This window comes from Mustelus asterias, chromosome 15 (assembly GCF_964213995.1).
Source record: "Mustelus asterias chromosome 15, sMusAst1.hap1.1, whole genome shotgun sequence".
Classification (NCBI taxonomy): Eukaryota; Metazoa; Chordata; class Chondrichthyes; order Carcharhiniformes; family Triakidae; genus Mustelus; species Mustelus asterias.
The window spans coordinates 71,851,171-71,869,653 of NC_135815.1; the positions used below are offsets into that span (position 1 = coordinate 71,851,171).

Genomic DNA, 18,483 nt, shown 5'->3' on the forward strand with positions numbered 1-18,483 from the left:
ACAACAAGTAATTAATAAGGTTAATGGAATGCTATCCTTTATTATGAGAGAAATGGAACATAAAAGTAAGGATGTCATACTTCAGTTATACAGGGCATTGGTGAGACCACTGGTGGGATCTCGAGCCCACTCTTGCTATCCACGGGGATGCCGGCGGTGGCTCAAGATCTGGTGAAATCCGGGAATCGTGAATCTCACCACTGAGATTGCAATTTTGGATTTTCGTCGATGATGATGTGCGTGTGAACCTCATTCCAATACGTTACATTTTTAATTTATTTTAATATTATTAAACACCCCCTGGCAGATATTGACCATAATTTTAAACCTCACAGACGTGATGTCAGATCGGCATCGTTTACAACAGGTTCACCCAGATATGAACCTGGTGTAAAGGTGAGGAGAGACCCTGGGGGAGAGGGACATGGCTCAGCAGTGGCCTGGCATTACCCCCACCACGGGTTGGCACTGCCGGGGGCAATGCCGGGGTGAACCCTAGTGGGAGCTGGTGATGCTGACAATGTTTAGGGCCAAGGGGGGTTGCTGGCCTTGACTGTTTGGAGGGACGAATGCTTACTCTGATCACAAAGGGCTGGGTGATGGGGAGGCGGGGTGGTGAATGCCAACACTGATCACGGAGTGAGGGAGGGGGAGGTGTTGGTAAATGCTGGCTCTGATCAGGGTGGGGGGATGGTGAATGCTGGCTCTGACTGCGGAAGTTTGGGGGATGGTAAAGGTCCGCTGTGATGGGAGAGTGGGTTCAATGCCAGCTCTGATCGCAGAAAGGGGCATGGGAACCCCTGAGACCTCTGTGGTGGGGTGTGGGGGAGATTACCTTTTGGTCTGATCACCTTTACATCCCTGGGGGAATCCCCACGACAGATTCACGTCACGTCAGCATAGTTTGAAAATACAGTGGGGGCTCAATATTTGGTTTGGGGCGTGGTCTTTCATCCGATGGAAATGTATTTCAATGTCTGTAAATCAGGTTCAGGCCATTGTGGGTGTGAATTTGATTATGTCGGTGGAGAGGGATGGCAAAGATCGGAGGGACTTCGGGTTTCGCCGGATATTGAACTCCTGCTGCTGGTCCCGTGGACTCAAGATCCTGCCCACTCTCTCTCCAGGTGCCTGGGTTCAGCTAAATCTAAACTCAAAAGAGCTCAATGGATTCTACGCCCATTTTGAGCAAGAGGTCAGCGAGAGCATGCCCTCCACCCTGGAAGCCCTGGACGAACTGAGGTCACCATTGCAGATGTCAGAGCAGCTTTCTTGAAGGTCAACCTACAGAAAGCAACTGGCCTGGATGGGGTACCCGGATGAGCGCTCAGATCCTGTGCGGATCAGCTGGCGGGGGTATTCACAGACGTCTTCAACCTAACTTTACAACAATCTGAGGTCCCTATCTGCTTCAAGAAGACGACTATCATCCCGATACCTAAGAAAAACCAAGCAGTGTGCCTTAATGACTATCGGCCTACGGCTCTGACATCCATTATTATGAAGTGCTTCGAAAGTTTAGTCATGGCACGAATCAATTCCAGCCTCCCGGACTACCTGGATCCACTACAGTTTGCCTACTGCTGCAACAGGTGCACAGCAGACGCCATTTCCCTAGCCCTGCACTCAACCCTGGAACACCTAGATAACAAGGATACCTATGTCAGACTCCTATTTAGACTTCAACACTATTATTTGGAGAAACTCATTCCCAAACTCCATGGCCTGGGCCTCAGCATCTCCCTCTGCGACTGGATCTTGAACTTCCTAAACCACAGACCACAATCAGTAAGGATAGGCAACAACACCTCCTCCACGATCATCCTCAACACCGGTGCCCCACAAGGCTGTGTTCTCACTCGACTATACTCCTTATACACCTATGACTGTGCAGCCAAATTCCCCACCAATTCGATTTTCAAGTTTGCTGACCACACCACCGTAGTGGGTCGGATCTCAAACAATGACGAGACAGAGTACAGGAATGAGATAGAGAATCTGGTGAACTGGTGTGGCAACAATAATCTCTCCCTCAGTTTCAACAGAACGAAGGAGATTGTCATCAATTTCAGGAAGCGTAAAGAAGAACATGCCCCTGTCTACATCAATAGGGACAAAGTAGAAAAGGTCGAGAGCTTCAAGTTTTTAGGTGTCCAGATCACCAACAACCCCCAATGCCGACACTATAGTTAAGAAAGCCCACCCAACGCCTCTATTTTCTCAGAAGACAAAGGAAATTTGGCATGTCAGCTGCGACTCTCACAAACTTTCACAGATGCACCATAGAAAGCATTCTTTCTGGTTGTATCACAGCTTGGTATGGCTCCTGCTCTGCCCAAGACCACAGGGATCTACAAAAGGTCATGAATGTAGCCCAATCCATCATGCGAACCAGCCTCCCATCCATTGACTCTGTCTACACTTTCCGCTGCCTCGGCAAAGCAGCCAGCATAATTAAGGACCCCACGCACCCCGGACATTCTCTCTTCCACCTTCTTCCTTCGGGAAAAAGATACAAAAGTCTGAGGTCACATACCAACCGACTCAAGAACAGCTTCTTCCCTGCTGCTGTCAGACTTTTGAATGGACTTATCTTGCATGAAGTTGATCTTTCTTTACACCCTAGCTTTAACTGTAACACTACATTCTGAACTCTCTCATTTCCTTCTCTATGAACGGTATGTTTTGTCTGTATAGCGTGCAAGAAACAATACTTTTCACAGTATTACATCTGACAATAATAAATTGTCACATAATACATGTGACAATAATAAATCAAATCAAATCAAATCCACCCAACTTGCACATCTTTGGACTGATGCTTGGGGATATAAATGTTCAAACTTTTCTATTAATTTAATGAGCATGAGGCTGGATTTTCTTTTATTCTGTCAGTTAATAAGTTGAAATACCGATAAACATGTCCTTTAACATTCTTGCTAGCAATCACTTTGTGCTTTGTGTGACAGGTGATTCAACTGCTGAAAATTCTGTTTTGGTGAACAGTTCATCCAACGTGAATCCTGAGAAACAGATTACCAGGCAGGAATCACCAATGGAGGAGGCAGAAACAAGTGTAGGTAAGATAAAAACAATTGACGGCAAAGGAAAATCCAGAACTTTTTTCTTATGGTACTCTCCCTTTTATAGAACAAAATAATACGCTTCTCATCCATTCCTGGGCATATTCCCATGCCACCTGCATTTATACGAAAGGAGTCTGTGATTACACAGAGCTACTTCAGGGCACATGGAAATGCCTCTTCTCATTCTATTGGTGCTGCCAGTAGACTGACCCAGCAGGTAAAAATTCCATAGCTTAGGGCCTTGACAGCTGTAAACATGGCTATTAATAGGAAGGAGGACGTAAGAATGTGAAAAGAGCCAAGCTTGGAGGAAGGTTTTAGGGTTAGGGTTGGTATAGCGAGTGCTGTGAAGGCATTTGAACACAAGGATGAACATTTTAAAATCAAGGTGTTCAGGGACCTGGAGACATTGGGGGAATCTTACCAAAAAGTGGCAGCGTTGTTTCTGGTGAAAAAACCAGCGTGTTTCTCTGTATAAAAACAGATGAAACTTGTCTGAATTAAATTCTGCCATTTCTGTAGATGAGAGTATTCCTGAGGATGAAACCTGTCTGAGAAATCTTGCACCAATCAAAGAGGAGAAAACTGAACTAGGAACAGAGCAACGAGCTGTCACTCCATTTGGAATTAAGAGAAATGCCAAGAAAACAGGAGGTCTCGAGGAAAGGTAAGAGTAAAGCATGCCTCATGTTGAATGTTCTTTTATAACACTAAAAGCCTTTTATTTGTTTCCATTTCCTATTTGTCATGTGTCTTTTCTCAGTTGCTATTTGGTCATACCTTGAAGTAATACCTTTCTTGGCCGATATTTTACGACCTCGCTCAGGCGAGGCTCGTAAAACGCCACCCGAGGCCAACAGAGAATTCCGTTTTGCAAGCTGCGCCCCAGAAATGGTGGTAAAATTCCAGCCTTGTGTCTGGAATACCACCTGAATACTTCAGTTTGAGATATGTAGCGGAATGGTAACTTGTAATTAATTATCCTACTGTTAATGAAGGCCTATCAATGGTAGGTGACCCAATGGTAACTATTAATTTTGTCTGCAAGGTGATCTGATCTAACCCACATCCTTTTTGTGGGCTTGGTACTCAGATCTGCTCTTCTCCTGGCTGTATTCCCATGCCCAACCCTATTCGAGATGATTGAGTTGTTTGAAAGCATGAAAGGTTTAGATAGAATGAAGATAAGCTGTCCTGGGGGCGGCACGGTAGCACAGTGGTTAGCACTGCTGCTTCACAGCTCCAGGGTCCTGGGTTCGATTCCCGGCTCGGGTCACTGTCTGTGTGGAGTTTGCACATTCTCCTCGTGTCTGCGTGGGTTTCCTCCGGGTGCTCCGGTTTCCTCCCACAGTCCAAAGATGTGCGGGTTAGGTTGATTGGCCAGGTTAAAAATTGCCCCTTAGAGTCCTGAGATGCGTAGGTTGGAGGGATTAGCGGGTAAATATGTGGGGGTAGGGCCTGGGTGGGATTGTGGTCGGTGCAGACTCGATGGGCCGAAGGGCCTCCTTCTGCACTGTAGGGTTTCTATGATTTCTATGATTCAATGACTGAAGAATCAAAACCAAGGATTGATACAGATATAGAATGATTGGCAAAAAATAAATATGAGGAAAAAGCTTTTTTATTCAATGAGTGACCAGGATTTCAACTGCACTGCCTGACAGGGTGCTGGAAAAAGATTCACTGGTAGCTTTCAAATGAAATTGGATAATACTTGAAGGAGAAAATAATGCAGGGAGATGAGATAGATAAGAGAGTGGGATGTCAAAAGAGCTGAAAAAGAGTCAATGGACCAAACTGACGCTGTTTTGTTTTATGATTCTCTAATTCTAAAACTGGCCTTGATCCCAAAACATGCCTTTCTTTGATTGCAGCTCAGCTTCCTTCCTTGCTGACTCGCTTCATTGCCCTGACTCAGAGCTCTGTAACTCGCATTGCCGGTCCCCTCCCATCTCAACGTAATGAGGGTCGCTTTCTGCACAACCCTCCCATCTCAAGGTCTTCCATCCATGCCACTCCTTTTTTCCAGTGCTAAACTGAGAACTAACAATTGGCTTTTAGTGTAAAATTGGATTATTATTGCAAACTTTGTGTGAAGAACCAGGTTTACTTATCTGTGGAAGTCAGATGCCAAGGTGGAAAGGTCCCAAATGAAACATTTGCAAAATCTAAGCTTTGTAAGTACCTGTTCTGAGCATTTCTGAACATGTCTGCTATCTGATTTCAAGGCCACCCAGTTTCAGTTCCACATTGCAACATCGTGATATATGATTCTGCTGATATGTTATTTACAGTCCTTGGGGGTCGATGACTATATTTGTGATCCCAGATGCCTGATTTGTGTTGCGATTTCCACCTTTTAGTTTAATGATCCCCAAGCATTTTCTGATGTACCAGACCCAGCGATAAACCAAAATTCACCTTGCTCTTGTAATCCTGGAGCATGTTCAGTTTACAGATTCTCACTCTCACAACAGATGGTTTCCTCATAGGGTGAGCTACCTAACTCTAAGGGTCATGAGCTTAGGATACAGTCACAAACTATTTGGTCTCCAAGCTAACAGTGCCGTGTAGCTGGTACTCAATCTCTTTCAGGAGTTCAAAATTTGTCACTTGAGTTTTTTTTCATCTTTAGCTAGGCAGTGGTTGATATGGATCATATGTACAAAATTGTTAATATAGAATTATCAATTCATAGTGACTGCAGTCATGTGCAGATCTGTTCCTCTGTGGAACTCATTGCCACAGAGGGCTGTGGAGGCCAGGTCATTGTGTGTCTTTAAGACAGAGATAGATAGGTTCTTGATCAATAAGGGGATCAAGGGTTACGGGGAGAATGGGGATGAGAATCATATCAGCCATGATTGAATGGCGGAGCAGACTTGATAGGCCGAATGGCCTAATTCTGTTCCTATATCTTGTGGTCTTATATAACATAGAATATGTTCATTCTCGTGCCTTGAATAAGAGAATGAGTGTTTCAAAAGTCCCAAGAACTTTCAGTGGTTTGTGGCTGTTGTAGGGGAACATTTTTGTATTGCGTGGTGTGCAGAGAACGTTAAATGTTTTGTTTCCCATGACATTGACAGGTGTTCCTGTATCTATGAGAGCATCTATGTCTGAACAACCAGTGGTCACTGTTGTAAGTGGCTGTTTGTTGTGCCTGAAAGAGAGCACAATGTATATTCAGGAATGTAGCCTCTACATTAGCTACATTCTGTAACCCTACCTGGCACCCTTCTGTTGGGAGTAGTTTATTTTGCTGATGAGCTTCAAACATGAGCAAAGTGGTTGAATTATCCACTAGCCACAATTATCCACTGTTTGCCGGCAGGAAGACACTTAATCTGTTGTGGGCAAGCACTGCCACAATGGAATCATTATTTGGACAAGTTGCAACTCTATTCATAAGAATTTGTTGCTGCTTTGCAGGTGATTTGCTGGCATGTGAGTGATGAACAATGTTCACAGAGGTTGAACTTTGGTAGTTACTATTGGCAGACTCAATTTCAATAGCTCTGGACTCTGCAGGCAATTGTGACATTGCTAACTCCAGCAGCTCTGACAGCTTTTAAAGTTTATTTATTAGTGTCACAAGTAGGCTTACATTAACACCGCAATGAAGTTACCGTGAAAATCCACTAGTTGCCACATTCTGGCGCCCGTTCAGGTACACTGAGGGAGATTTTAGTTAGGCCAATGCACCTAACCAACATGTCTTTCGGACTGTGGGAGGAAACCGGAGCACCCGGAGAAAACCCATGCAGACACGGGGAGAACATGCAAATTCCGCACAGACAGTGACCCAAGCTGGGAATCGAACCCAGGTCCCTGGCGCTGTGAGGCAGCAATGCTAACCACTGTGCTACCGTGCCACCCAGCTTCCTGTTTTTCTCAAGTGCTTCTCAGTGTAGTTAACTAGAGAGACAACCTTTAGTATTTAGTCTTTTGATTTTCTGTTCAAAATGTTCAACGTCAAAGACATTTGGTTGTGAGTTGCCTTGATAGTGTGCCATATTGGCCAAATGTCTTGTTACTATATGTTTAGTGCATTAGAAGACTGTTATTTCATATATTTATTTCTTGGGCATAAAACAAGTTGTTAGTGCATTATTTGCCGAGTCATAGTTATTTTGCTAATCCCGAGCTGAAGTGCCTCCTATGTGTGTCCAACACAGCCTTAAATGTGTTCCCTAAATCACTAATATTTATCCCTCAACCGAAGTCACTGAGATGGATCATTGGTTCATGGGCAATCAGATCCTAGGGAGCTCCTTCTAGAACAAAAGAACAAAGAAAATTACAGCGCAGGAACAGGCCCTTCGGCCCTCCAAGCCTGCACCGACCATGCTACCCGACTTAACTAAAACCCCTTACCCTTCCGGGGATCATATCCCTATATTCCCATCCTATTCATGTATTTGTCAAGACGCCCCTTAAAAGTCACTGTCGTATCTGCTTCCACTACCTCCCCCAGCAGCGAGTTCCAAGCACCCACCATCCTCTGTGTAAAAAGTCTATCTCGTACATCGCCTTTAAACCTTGCCCCTCACACCTTAAACCTCTGCCCCCTAGTAATTTCACCCTGGGAAAAAGCTTCTGACTATCCACTCTGTCCATGCCTCTCATAATCTTGTAGACTTCTATCAGGTCACCCCTCAACCTCCGTCGTTCCAGTGAGAACAAACCAAGTTTCTCCAACCTCTCCTCATAGCTGATGCCCTCCATACCAGGCAACATCCTGGTAAATTTTTTCTGTACCGTCTCCAAAGTCTCCACATCCTTCTGGTAGTGTGGCGACCAGAATTGAACACTATATTCCAAGTGCGGCCGAACTAAGGTTCTATAAAGCTGCAACATGACTTGCCAATTTTTAAACTCAATGCCCCGGCCGATGAAGGCAAGCATGCCGTATGCCTTCTTGACTACCTTCTCCACCTGCATTGCCACTTTCAATGACCTGTGTACCTGTACACCCAGGTCCCTTTGCCTATCAATACTCTTAAGGGTTCTGCCATTTACTGTATATTTCCTATTTGTATTAGACCTTCCAAAATGCATTACCTCACATTCATCCGGATTAAACTCCATCTGCCACCTCTCCGCCCAAGTCTCCAACTGATCTATATCCTGCTGTATCCTCTGATGGTCCTCATCGCTATCTGCAAATCCACCAAACTTTGTGTCATCCGCAAACTTACTAATCAATCCAGTTACATTTTCCTCCAAATCATTTATATTACAAACAGCAAAGGTCCCAGCACTGATCCCTGAGGGACACCACTTGTCACAGCCCTCCACTCAGAAACGCATTCTTCCATTGCTACCCTCTGTCTTCTTTGACCGAACCAGTTTTGTATCCATGTAGCCAGCTCACCTCTGATCCCATGCGACTTCACCTTCTGCACTCTCACCTTCTGTTATGTCCATCTATACATGGCTATCTGCTGCTATGATGTGGAGATGCCGGCGTTGGACTGGGGTAAGCACAGTAAGAAGTCTCACAATACCAGGTCCAACAGGTTTATTTGGTAGCACAAGCTTTCAGAGTGCTGCTTCTTCTTCAGGTGAGTGAGGAGTTGTGTTCACAAACAGGGCATATATAGGCACAAACTCAATTTACAAGATAATGGTTGGAATGCGAGTCTTTACAGCTAATCAAGTCTTAAAGGTACAGACAATGTGAGTGGAGAGAGGGTTAAGCACAGGTTAAAGAGGTGTGTATTGTCTCCAGCCAGGACAGTTATTGAGATTTTGCAAGCCCAGGCAAGTCGTGGGGGTCATAGATAGTGTGACATGAATCCAAGATCCCAGGTTCATGTCACACTACCTGTAACCCCCAGACTTGCCATCCTCATGTGTGCGGAACTTGGCTATCAGTTTCTGCTCAGCGATTCTGCGTTGTCGTGTGTTGTGAAGGCCGCCTTGGAGAACGCTTACCCGAAGATCAGAGGCTGAATGCTGAAGTGTTCCCCGACAGGAAGAGAACACTCCTGCCTGGTGATTGTCGAGCGGTGTTCATTCATCCATTGTCGTAGCGTCTGCATGGTCTCCCCAATATACCATGTTTCGGGACATCCTTTCCTGCAGCGTACAGATAGACAATGTTGGCCGAGTCGCAAGAGTATGTACCGTGTACCTGGTGGATGGTGTTCTCACGTGAGATGATGGCACCTGTGTCGATGATCCGGCATGTCTTGCAGAGGTTTCTGTGGCAGGGTTGTGTGGTGTCGTGGTCACTGTTCTCCTAAAGGCTGGATAGTTTGCTGCGAACAATGGTCTGTTTGACATTGTGCGGTTGTTTGAAGGCAAGAAGTGGGGGTATTGGAATGGCCTTGGCGAGCAGTTCGTCTTCATCGATGACATGTTGAAGGCTCCAGAGACGATGTTATAGCTTCTCCGCTCCGGGGAAGTACTGGACGACGAAAGGTACTCTATCTGCCGTGTTCCCTGTTTGTCTTCTGAGGAAGTCGGTGCGGTTTTTTGCTATGGCATGTCGAAACTGTCGATTGATGAGTCGAGTGCCATATCCTGTTCTTATGAGGGCGTCTTTCAGTGTCTGTAGGTGTCTGTTGCGATCCTCCTCATCTCATGTGAGAACACCATCCACCAGGTACACGGTACATACATTGTCTACCTGATACGCTGCAGGAAAGGATGTCCCGAGGCATGGTACATTGGGGAGACCGTGCAGACGCTACGACAACGGATGAATGAACACCACTCGACAATCACCAGGCAGGAGTGTTCTCTTCCTGTCGGGGAACACTTCAGCAGTCACGGCCATTCAGCCTCTGATCTTCGGGTAAGCGTTCTCCAAGGCAGCCTTCACAACACACGACAGCGCAGAATCGCTGAGCAGAAACTGATAGCCAAGTTCTGCACACATGAGGACGGCCTCAACCGGGATCTTGGGTTCATGTCACACTATCTGTAACCCCCACAACTTGCCTGAGCTTGCAAAATCTCACTAGCTGTCCTGGCTGGAGACAATCCACACCTCTTTAACCTGTGCTTAACCCTCTCACCACTCACATTGTCTGTACCTTTAAGACTTGGTTACCTGTAAAGACTTGCATTCCAACCATTATCTTGTAAATTGAGTTTGTGTCTGTATATGCCCTGTTTGTGATCACAACTCTCACTCACCTGAAAAAGGAGCGACACTTCGAAAGCTTGGAGAAGGTGGTGAAGAAGGCATATGGTATAGAACATAGAACAGTACAGCACAGGACAGGCCCTTCGGCCCACGATGTTGTGCTGAGCTTTATCTGAAACCAAGATCAAGCTATCCCACTCCCTATCATCCTGGTGTGCTCCATGTGCCTATCCAATAACCGCTTAAATGTTCCTAAAGTGTCTGACTCCACTATCACTGCAGGCAGTCCATTCCACACCCCAACCACTCTCTGCGTAAAGAACCTACCTCTGATATCCTTCCTATATCTCCTACCATGAACCCTATAGTTATGCCCCCTTGTAATAGCTCCATCCACCCGAGGAAATAGTCTTTGAACGTTCACTCTATCTATCCCCTTCATCATTTTATAAACCTCTATTAAGTCTCCCCTCAGCCTCCTCCACTCCAGATAGAACAGCCCTAGCTCCCTCAACCTTTCCTCATAAGACCTACCCTCCAAACCAGGCAGCATCCTGGTAAATCTCCTCTGCACTCTTTCCAGCGCTTCCACATCCTTCTTATAGTGAGGTGACCAGAACTGCACACAATATTCCAAATGTGGTCTCACCAAGGTCCTGTACAGTTGCAGCATAACCCCACGGCTCTTAAACTCCAACCCCCTGTTAATAAAAGCTAACACACTATAGGCCTTCTTCACAGCTCTATCCACTTGAGTGGCAACCTTTAGAGATCTGTGGATATGGACCCCTAGATCTCTCTGTTCCTCCACAGTCTTCAGAACCCTACCTTTGACCCTGTAATCCGCATTTAAATTAGTCCTACCAAAATGAATCACCTCACATTTATCAGGGTTAAACTCCATTTGCCATTTTTCAGCCCAGCTTTGCATCCTATCTATGTCTCTTTGCAGCCTACAACAGCCCTCCACCTCATCCACTCCTCCACCAATCTTGGTGTCATCTGCAAATTTACTGATCCACCCTTCAGCCCCCTCCTCGTAAGTCATTAATAAAAATCACAAAGAGCAGGGGACCAAGCACTGATCCCTGTGGCACTCCGCTAGCAAACCTGCCTCCAGTCCAAAAATTTTCCATCCACCACCACCCTCTGTCTTCGATCAGACAGCCAGTTACCTATCCAATCGGCCAACTTTCCCTCTATCCCACACCTCCTTACTTTCATCATAAGCCAACCATGGGGGACCTTATCAAATGCCTTACTAAAATCCATGTATATGACATCAACTGCCCTACCTTCATCAACACACTTAGTTACCTCCTCAAAAAATTCAATCAAATTTGTGAGGCACGACTTGCCCTTCACGAATCCGTGCTGACTATCCCGGATTAATCCGCATCTTTCTAAATGGTCGTAAATCCCATCCCTAAGGACCTTTTCCATCAATTTACCAACCACCGAAGTTAGACTAACCGGTCTATAATTACCAGGGTCATTTCTATTCCCTTTCTTAAACAGAGGAACAACATTCGCCATTCTCCAGTCCTCTGGCACCATCCCCGTGGACAGTGAGGACCCAAAGATCAAAGCCAAAGGCTCTGCAATCTCATCCCTTGCCTCCCAAAGAATCCTAGGATATATTTCATCAGGCCCAGGGGACTTATCAACCTTCAGTTTATTCAAAACTGCCAGTACATCCTCCCTCCGAACATCTATTTCCTCCAGCCTTCTCTTCCTGAAAAACATGGCCCCTCTCCTTGGTGAACACTGAAGAAAAGTATTCATTCATCACCTCGCCTATCTCTACTGACTCCATACACAAGTTCCCACTACTGTCCTTGACCGGCCCTAACCTCACCCTGGTCATTCTTTTATTCCTCACATAAGAGTAAAAAGCCTTGGGGTTTTCCTTGATCCGACCCGCCAAGGACTTCTCATGTCCCCTCCTAGCTCTCCTAAGCCCCTTTTTCAGCTCGTTCCTTGCTAACTTGTAACCCTCAATTGAGCCATCTGAACCTTGTTTCCTCATCCCTACATAAGCTTCCCTCTTCCTTTTCACAAGACATTCCACCTCTTTCGTGTACCATGGTTCCCTCACTCGGCCATTTCCTCCCTACCTGACAGGGACATACCTATCAAGGACACCCAGTATTTGTTCCTTGAAAAAGTTCCACTTTTCATTAGTGTCTTTCCCTGACAGTTTCTGTTCCCATCTTATGCTTGTCTTTGTAGGACGGGGTATAGAGTATAAAAGCTGGAGTCTGATGATGCAGCTGTATAGAACGCTGGTTAGGCCACATTTGGAATACTGCATCCAGTTCTGGTCGCTGCACTACCAGAAGGACATGGAGGCATTAGAGAGAGTGCAGAGAAGGTTTACCAGGATGTTGCCTGGTATGGAGGGTCTTAGCTACGAGGAGAGATTGGGTAAATTGGGGTTGTTCTCCTTGGAAAGACGGAGAATGAGGGGAGATCTAATAGAGGTGTACAAGATTATGAAGGGGATAGATGGGGTGAACGGTGGGAAGCTTTTTCCCAGATCAGAAGTGACGATCACGAGAGGTCACGGGCTCAAGGTGAGAGGGGCGAAGTATAACTCAGATATTAGAGGGATGTTTTTTACACAGAGGGTGGTGGGGGCCTGGAATGCGCTGTCAAGTAGGGTGGTGGAGGCAGACACGCTGACATTGTTTAAGACTTACCTGGATAGTCACATAAGCAGCCTGGGAATGGAGGGATACAAACGATTGGTCTAGTTGGACCAAGGAGCGGCACAGGCTTGGAGGGCTGAAGGGCCTGTTTCCTGTGCTGTACTGTTCTTTGTTCTTTGTTCTTGTGCTCCCAAATAAACTCGTTGGACTTTAACCTGGTGTTGTGAGACTTCTTATCTGCTGTTATCCATTGCTCTTACTGTCCTCTATATTCTAATTTCTGCTAATTAGGTTCCCTGATTCTAACAGTTGACAACATTGTGTGGCCCTCCCACCAGCGGGACCTTCTGTTCCTGCCAAAATCTTTTGAACAACTCGCTGCATTTTATGGCTTCCCCCCACCATGATGAGGTTATAAAATTCCACCCAGTGGATGCATTTGCGTCTAAATTTCAAGTTAACTATTGGCTTAAATGATGTTGGTGTGATGATTCAAACCTAGTATCTGGATATTACCTTGTAAGCTCTGGCAAAGACCTGGAAAAGACAGTATATGGATCTTGTCACAAATCTGTCTTCAATTCCTGACTTCAGTGAACATCTAGATCATGTTTCTACTCTGGGCTGCATTGGGAAAAACATAAGACTCTGCTTCTGTCCACAATCTGCACGCCATGTTTTTGATCTGACAAAGTAAAACCAGAAATAAATAGAAGCTTTGATCTTTCCTGTTCTGCTTTGTCTTCATATTTAGGTTCATCTTGGACATGTAATTGATTGTGGACAAGAATTCCCTATTTAAAAATTTGTTAATCTAAACATTTTCCCTCGGACTTTCAATGGCATTATTATCACTGAATCCCTCATTAACAATGAATGGGCAGTTACCATTGACCAGAAACTCAACTGGACCAGCCGCATCAATACTGTGGTCACGAGCAGATCAGAGGCTGCAAATTCTGCAGAGAGTAACTTAGCTCCTGACTCTCCAAAGCTTGTCTACCATCTACAAGGTACAAGTCAGGGGTGTAATAGACTATTCCATTTGCCTGAGTGAGTGCAGCTCCAACACCACTCAAGAAGCTTGACACCATCCCGGAAAAGCAGCCCGCTTGATTGGCACTCCATCCACCACCTTAAGCGTTTATTCCCTCCACCAACAACGCACAGTCCAAAAAGTCTGTACCATCTACAAGAGGCACTGCAAACATACAAATTAGGAGCAGGTGTAGGCCACTCAACCGGCACGGCGACACAGTGGCACAGTGGTTAGCACTGCTGCCTCATAGCGCCAGGGGTCCAGCTTCAATTCCGGCCTCGAGTCACTGTCTGTGTGGGGTTTGCACATTCTCCCGTATCTGCGTGGGTTTCATCCGGGCGCTCCAGTTTCCTCCCACATTCTAAAGATGTGCAGCTTAGGTTGATCGGCGATGCTAAATTGACCTTAGTGTCAGGGGGATTAGCAGGGTAAATGAGGGTTACGGAAATAGGGCCTGGGTAGGATGTGCTCGGTACAGACTCGATGGACCAAATGGCCTCCTGTAATGTAGGGATTCTATGAACCCCTTGGGCCTGCTCCGGTACTCCATACAATCATGGCTAATTTAATTGTAACCTAAACTCCACATTCCCACCTGCCCCTGATAACCTTTCACCCCATGGTTTTCCAAGAATCTATCTAGCTCTGCCTTGAAACTATTCAAAAACTCTGCTTCATCTGCCTTTTGAGGAAGATAGTTCCAAATCTCATGACCCTCAGGGAGGAAAAATTGTCTCCTCATCTCTGTCTTAAATGGACATCCCCTTCTTTTTAAACAGTAACCCGTAGTTATAGATTCTTCCACAAGAGAAAACATCCTTTCCACATCCACACTGTCAATGTTTCAATCAAGTCGCTTCTTACTCTTCTAAACTGCAGCAGATACAGGCCTAGCATTTCCAACCTTTCTTGTAAGACAACCCACCCATTCCAAGTATTAGTCTAGTAAACCTTCTCTGAACTGCTTCTAAATACATTCTTCTTAAATAAGGAGACCAATACTGTACAGAATACTACAGCTGTGGTCTCACCGGTGCACTGTATAACTGAAGCATAACCTCCCTACTTTTGTATTCAATTCCCCTCGCAATGAATGATAAAAATCTGTTGGCTTTCCTAATTACTTGTTGTACCTGCATATTAACCTTTTGCAATTCATGTACTTGGACTCCTAGATCCCTCTGCATCTCACTGCTCTGCAGTCTCTCACCATTTACACAATATGCTTCATTTTTATTCTTCCTGCCAAAGTGAACAACTTCACATTTTAACACATTATACTCCATTTGCCAGGTCTTCACCCACTCACTTAACCTGTCTGTGGCCTTTGGTAGTTTTCTGATATCCCCTTCACAACTTAACTTTCCTACCTATTTATGTGTCATCAGCAAATTTAGCAACCAAACTTTGGTCTGTACATTAAGGTCATTTATATAAATTGTAAAAAATAGAGGCCCTAGCACTGATCCCTTTGCTACGCCACTCATATCTCATTTATGCCAAAATCACCCATTTATGCTTATTTGCTGTTTCTGAGCCAATGTTCCATCCATGCCAATATTTTACCCCTGCTAGACCATGAAATGTTATTTTCGTTTGATGTGGCACTTTATCTAATGCATTCTGGAAATCTAATACTGTACAGCCACCTTTATCCATAACACATGGATTCCCCTTTATCCATAACACATATTGGCCAAAATTCTCTGGTCGGTCAGCTGACAGCGGGACTGGGAGATACTGTCAGTGGACCTTCACCAGTGTTTTCCAGCGGCATGGGGTGGAATCAATGGGAAATCCCATTGACAGCAGCGGGACCAGTCGGTCCTGCCACCACGAAACACATGATTGGGAGGCCGGAGAATCACGCCCCTTATTTCTTCAAAGAACTCTAATAAATTGGCTGAACATACCTTCCCTTTCAACAAACCATGTTGGCTCTGGCTGGTTATCTTTATTTTTTTATTAAGTGTCCTGTTATAAAGTATTTAACAATAGCATCTATCATTTTCCCTATGACTGTAGCAACTCACCAAGACTCCTTCAACAGCAGCCTCCAAACCCATGACCTCTACCACCTGAAAGGAAAGGGCAGCAGACGCTTGGGAACACCACCACTTGCAAGTTCCCCGCCATGCCATACACAATCCCGACTTGGAACGATATTGCCATTCATTCACTGTTGCTGAATCCTGGAACTCCTTCACTAACAGCACTGTGGATGTTCCTACAATACATGGATTGCAGCAGTTCAAGAAGGTGCGCACCACCGCCTTCTCAGGGGCAATTAGGGGTGAGCAATGTATGCTGGCCTAGCCAGTGATGCTCACATCCGATGAATGAATACAAAAACAGCATGTGGTTTGAAGATCTTGCAGTAACGCTGACTTCACACTAAATTCCAATAATTTTGTAGATTTTTTGCTGATGGAACTTAGATAAACTTCCCATATTAGAATTTTAAAACAAACAAAGGATATAAATCTAACCCCAGTTAATGTTTCTCATAGACCCATCAGGCCTGGAATTGGTGAAAAGCAAAAAACGTTTGAAGATTTTGTTGAAGAACTACTTAAGGCAGATTCAGAATTATTTCATCAAGATCCCCAGGTGAGAAAATCATTTGCATTGGTGTCAAAGCCCAGTTTTGTTCACACTATTAATAGAAGTGATTCTGTAATTCCAACATTTAAGAAATATATGAAAATTAAGTGTTAAAGTAATTCTACTTAATTTTAATTCCCAGAAGGTGACACTAGGATTAGTATTAATGGCGGAAATTGTAATGCCAACAATGTGCAGGATTTTCCAGCCCCGCCAATGGCTAGCATCATGGCGAACAGGATGGAAAAATTCAGAAATCATCCAAACATCAGTTTCCTCGTTGCCTTCCCATTGGTCTTGGCTGAGCCCTGGCATGGAGTTGGAGCAGACGCGAATGCAGCTCGACCAAGGGTGTTCTGAAGACATTACTCATACTTACAGATGAGCGATAGACACTGCCATCGATGCCTTTACTTATCATAGAATCCTTACAGTGCAGAAGAAGGCCATTCGGCCCATCGGCTCTGCACCGACTCTTCGAGAGAGCATCTTACACAGGCCCTATCCCTGTAACTCCACATCTTTCACCCACATGATCTATTATTGAGTAGAACATTGGTATGTTGAAGATACATTTCAGATGGCTGGACTGGTAGGCTGCGCTCTCTCCAGTACTCTCCCCAAAGGGTGTCCCGCATCATTGTGGATTGCCCTGCTACACAACCTGGTATTCCAAAGGGGAATGACTTGCCAGGTGGAGAGATGGAGGAACAGCCTCCCTCCATTTGACCCTTCAAGCCTGCTCTGCCATTCATTTTGATCATGACTGATCATCCAGCTCAATAGACTGATCCCCATATCCATTGATCCCTTTCACTCCAAGAGCAATATCTAATTCCTTCATGAAAGCATACAATATTTTGGCCTCAACTACTTTCTGTGATAGTTAATTCCACAGGCTTACCACCCTCTGGATGAAGAAATTTCTCCTCATCTCAATCCTAAAAGATTTACCTCTTATCCTTAGACTATGTCTCCTGGTTGTGGACTCTCCCACTATCAGGAACATCCGTCCTGCATCTCCCCTGTCTAGTCCTGTTAGAATTTTACAGGTTTCTATGAGATTTCTCCTTATTCTTCAGAACTCCAATAAATATAAAGCTAACCAATCTCTCCTCGTACTTCAGTCCCACCATCCCAAGAATCAGCCTGGTAAAACTTTGTTACAATCCCGCTATATCAAGAACATCCTTCCTCAGATAAGGAGAGTAGAACTGCACATAATTTCCCAGGTGTGGCCTCACCAAGACCCTGTGTAACTGCAGCAAGACATCCCAGCTCCTGTACGCAAATCCTCTTGTTATGAAAGCCTTCAAAACGTTTGCCTTCTTTACCGTTTGCTACATCTGCATGTTTACCTTCAGCGACTGGTGTACAAGGACAACTAGGCCTCATTGCACATTCCCCTCTCTCAATCTATAGTCATTTGGATCAATCTTCCTGTTTTGCTACCAAAGTGAATAACCTCACATTTATCCACATTATACTGCATCTGCCATGAATTTGTCCACTCACTCAACTTGTCCAAATCACACTGAAGGATCTCTACATCCTCCTCACAGCTTACCCTCCCACCCAGCTTTGTGTCATCTATAAATTTGGATATATTGCATTCAGTTCCTTCATCTAAATTATTTATATATATTTTGAATATCCAGGGTCCTAGCACTGGTCCATGCAGTACCCCAATAGTCACTGCTTGCTGTTTGGAAAAAGACCTATTTATTCCTAAATCCTGTTTGCCAACCAGTTTCTATCCATCTCAATCCACTAACCCCAGTCCCATGCGCTTTAATTTTACATGCCAATCTCTTATGTGAGACTTTGTTGAAAGCCTTTTGAAAGTCCAAATAAACCACATCCACCGGCTCCCTCTCAATAACTCTACTGGTTACATCCTCAAAGAATTCCAGTAGATTGTGAAGCCTGATTTCCTTTTGTAAATTCAAGCTGACACTGTCACTGTTTTCCAAGTGCTCTGCTATAAAATACTTGATAATGGAC

General features: G+C 44.9%; 1 protein-coding gene across 1 annotated transcript in view; it reads left to right on the plus strand.

Moving 5' to 3' along the window:
* Window positions 1–18,483, plus strand: part of LOC144504874 (uncharacterized) — a 45,935-nt gene that overhangs the window by 18,346 nt on the left and 9,106 nt on the right. The window contains exons 3-5 of the mRNA XM_078230625.1: window positions 2,970–3,080; window positions 3,609–3,753; window positions 16,386–16,485. Of these exons, the coding sequence (XP_078086751.1) occupies window positions 2,970–3,080; window positions 3,609–3,753; window positions 16,386–16,485 (356 nt within the window). The remainder of the gene's footprint in view (window positions 1–2,969; window positions 3,081–3,608; window positions 3,754–16,385; window positions 16,486–18,483) is intronic.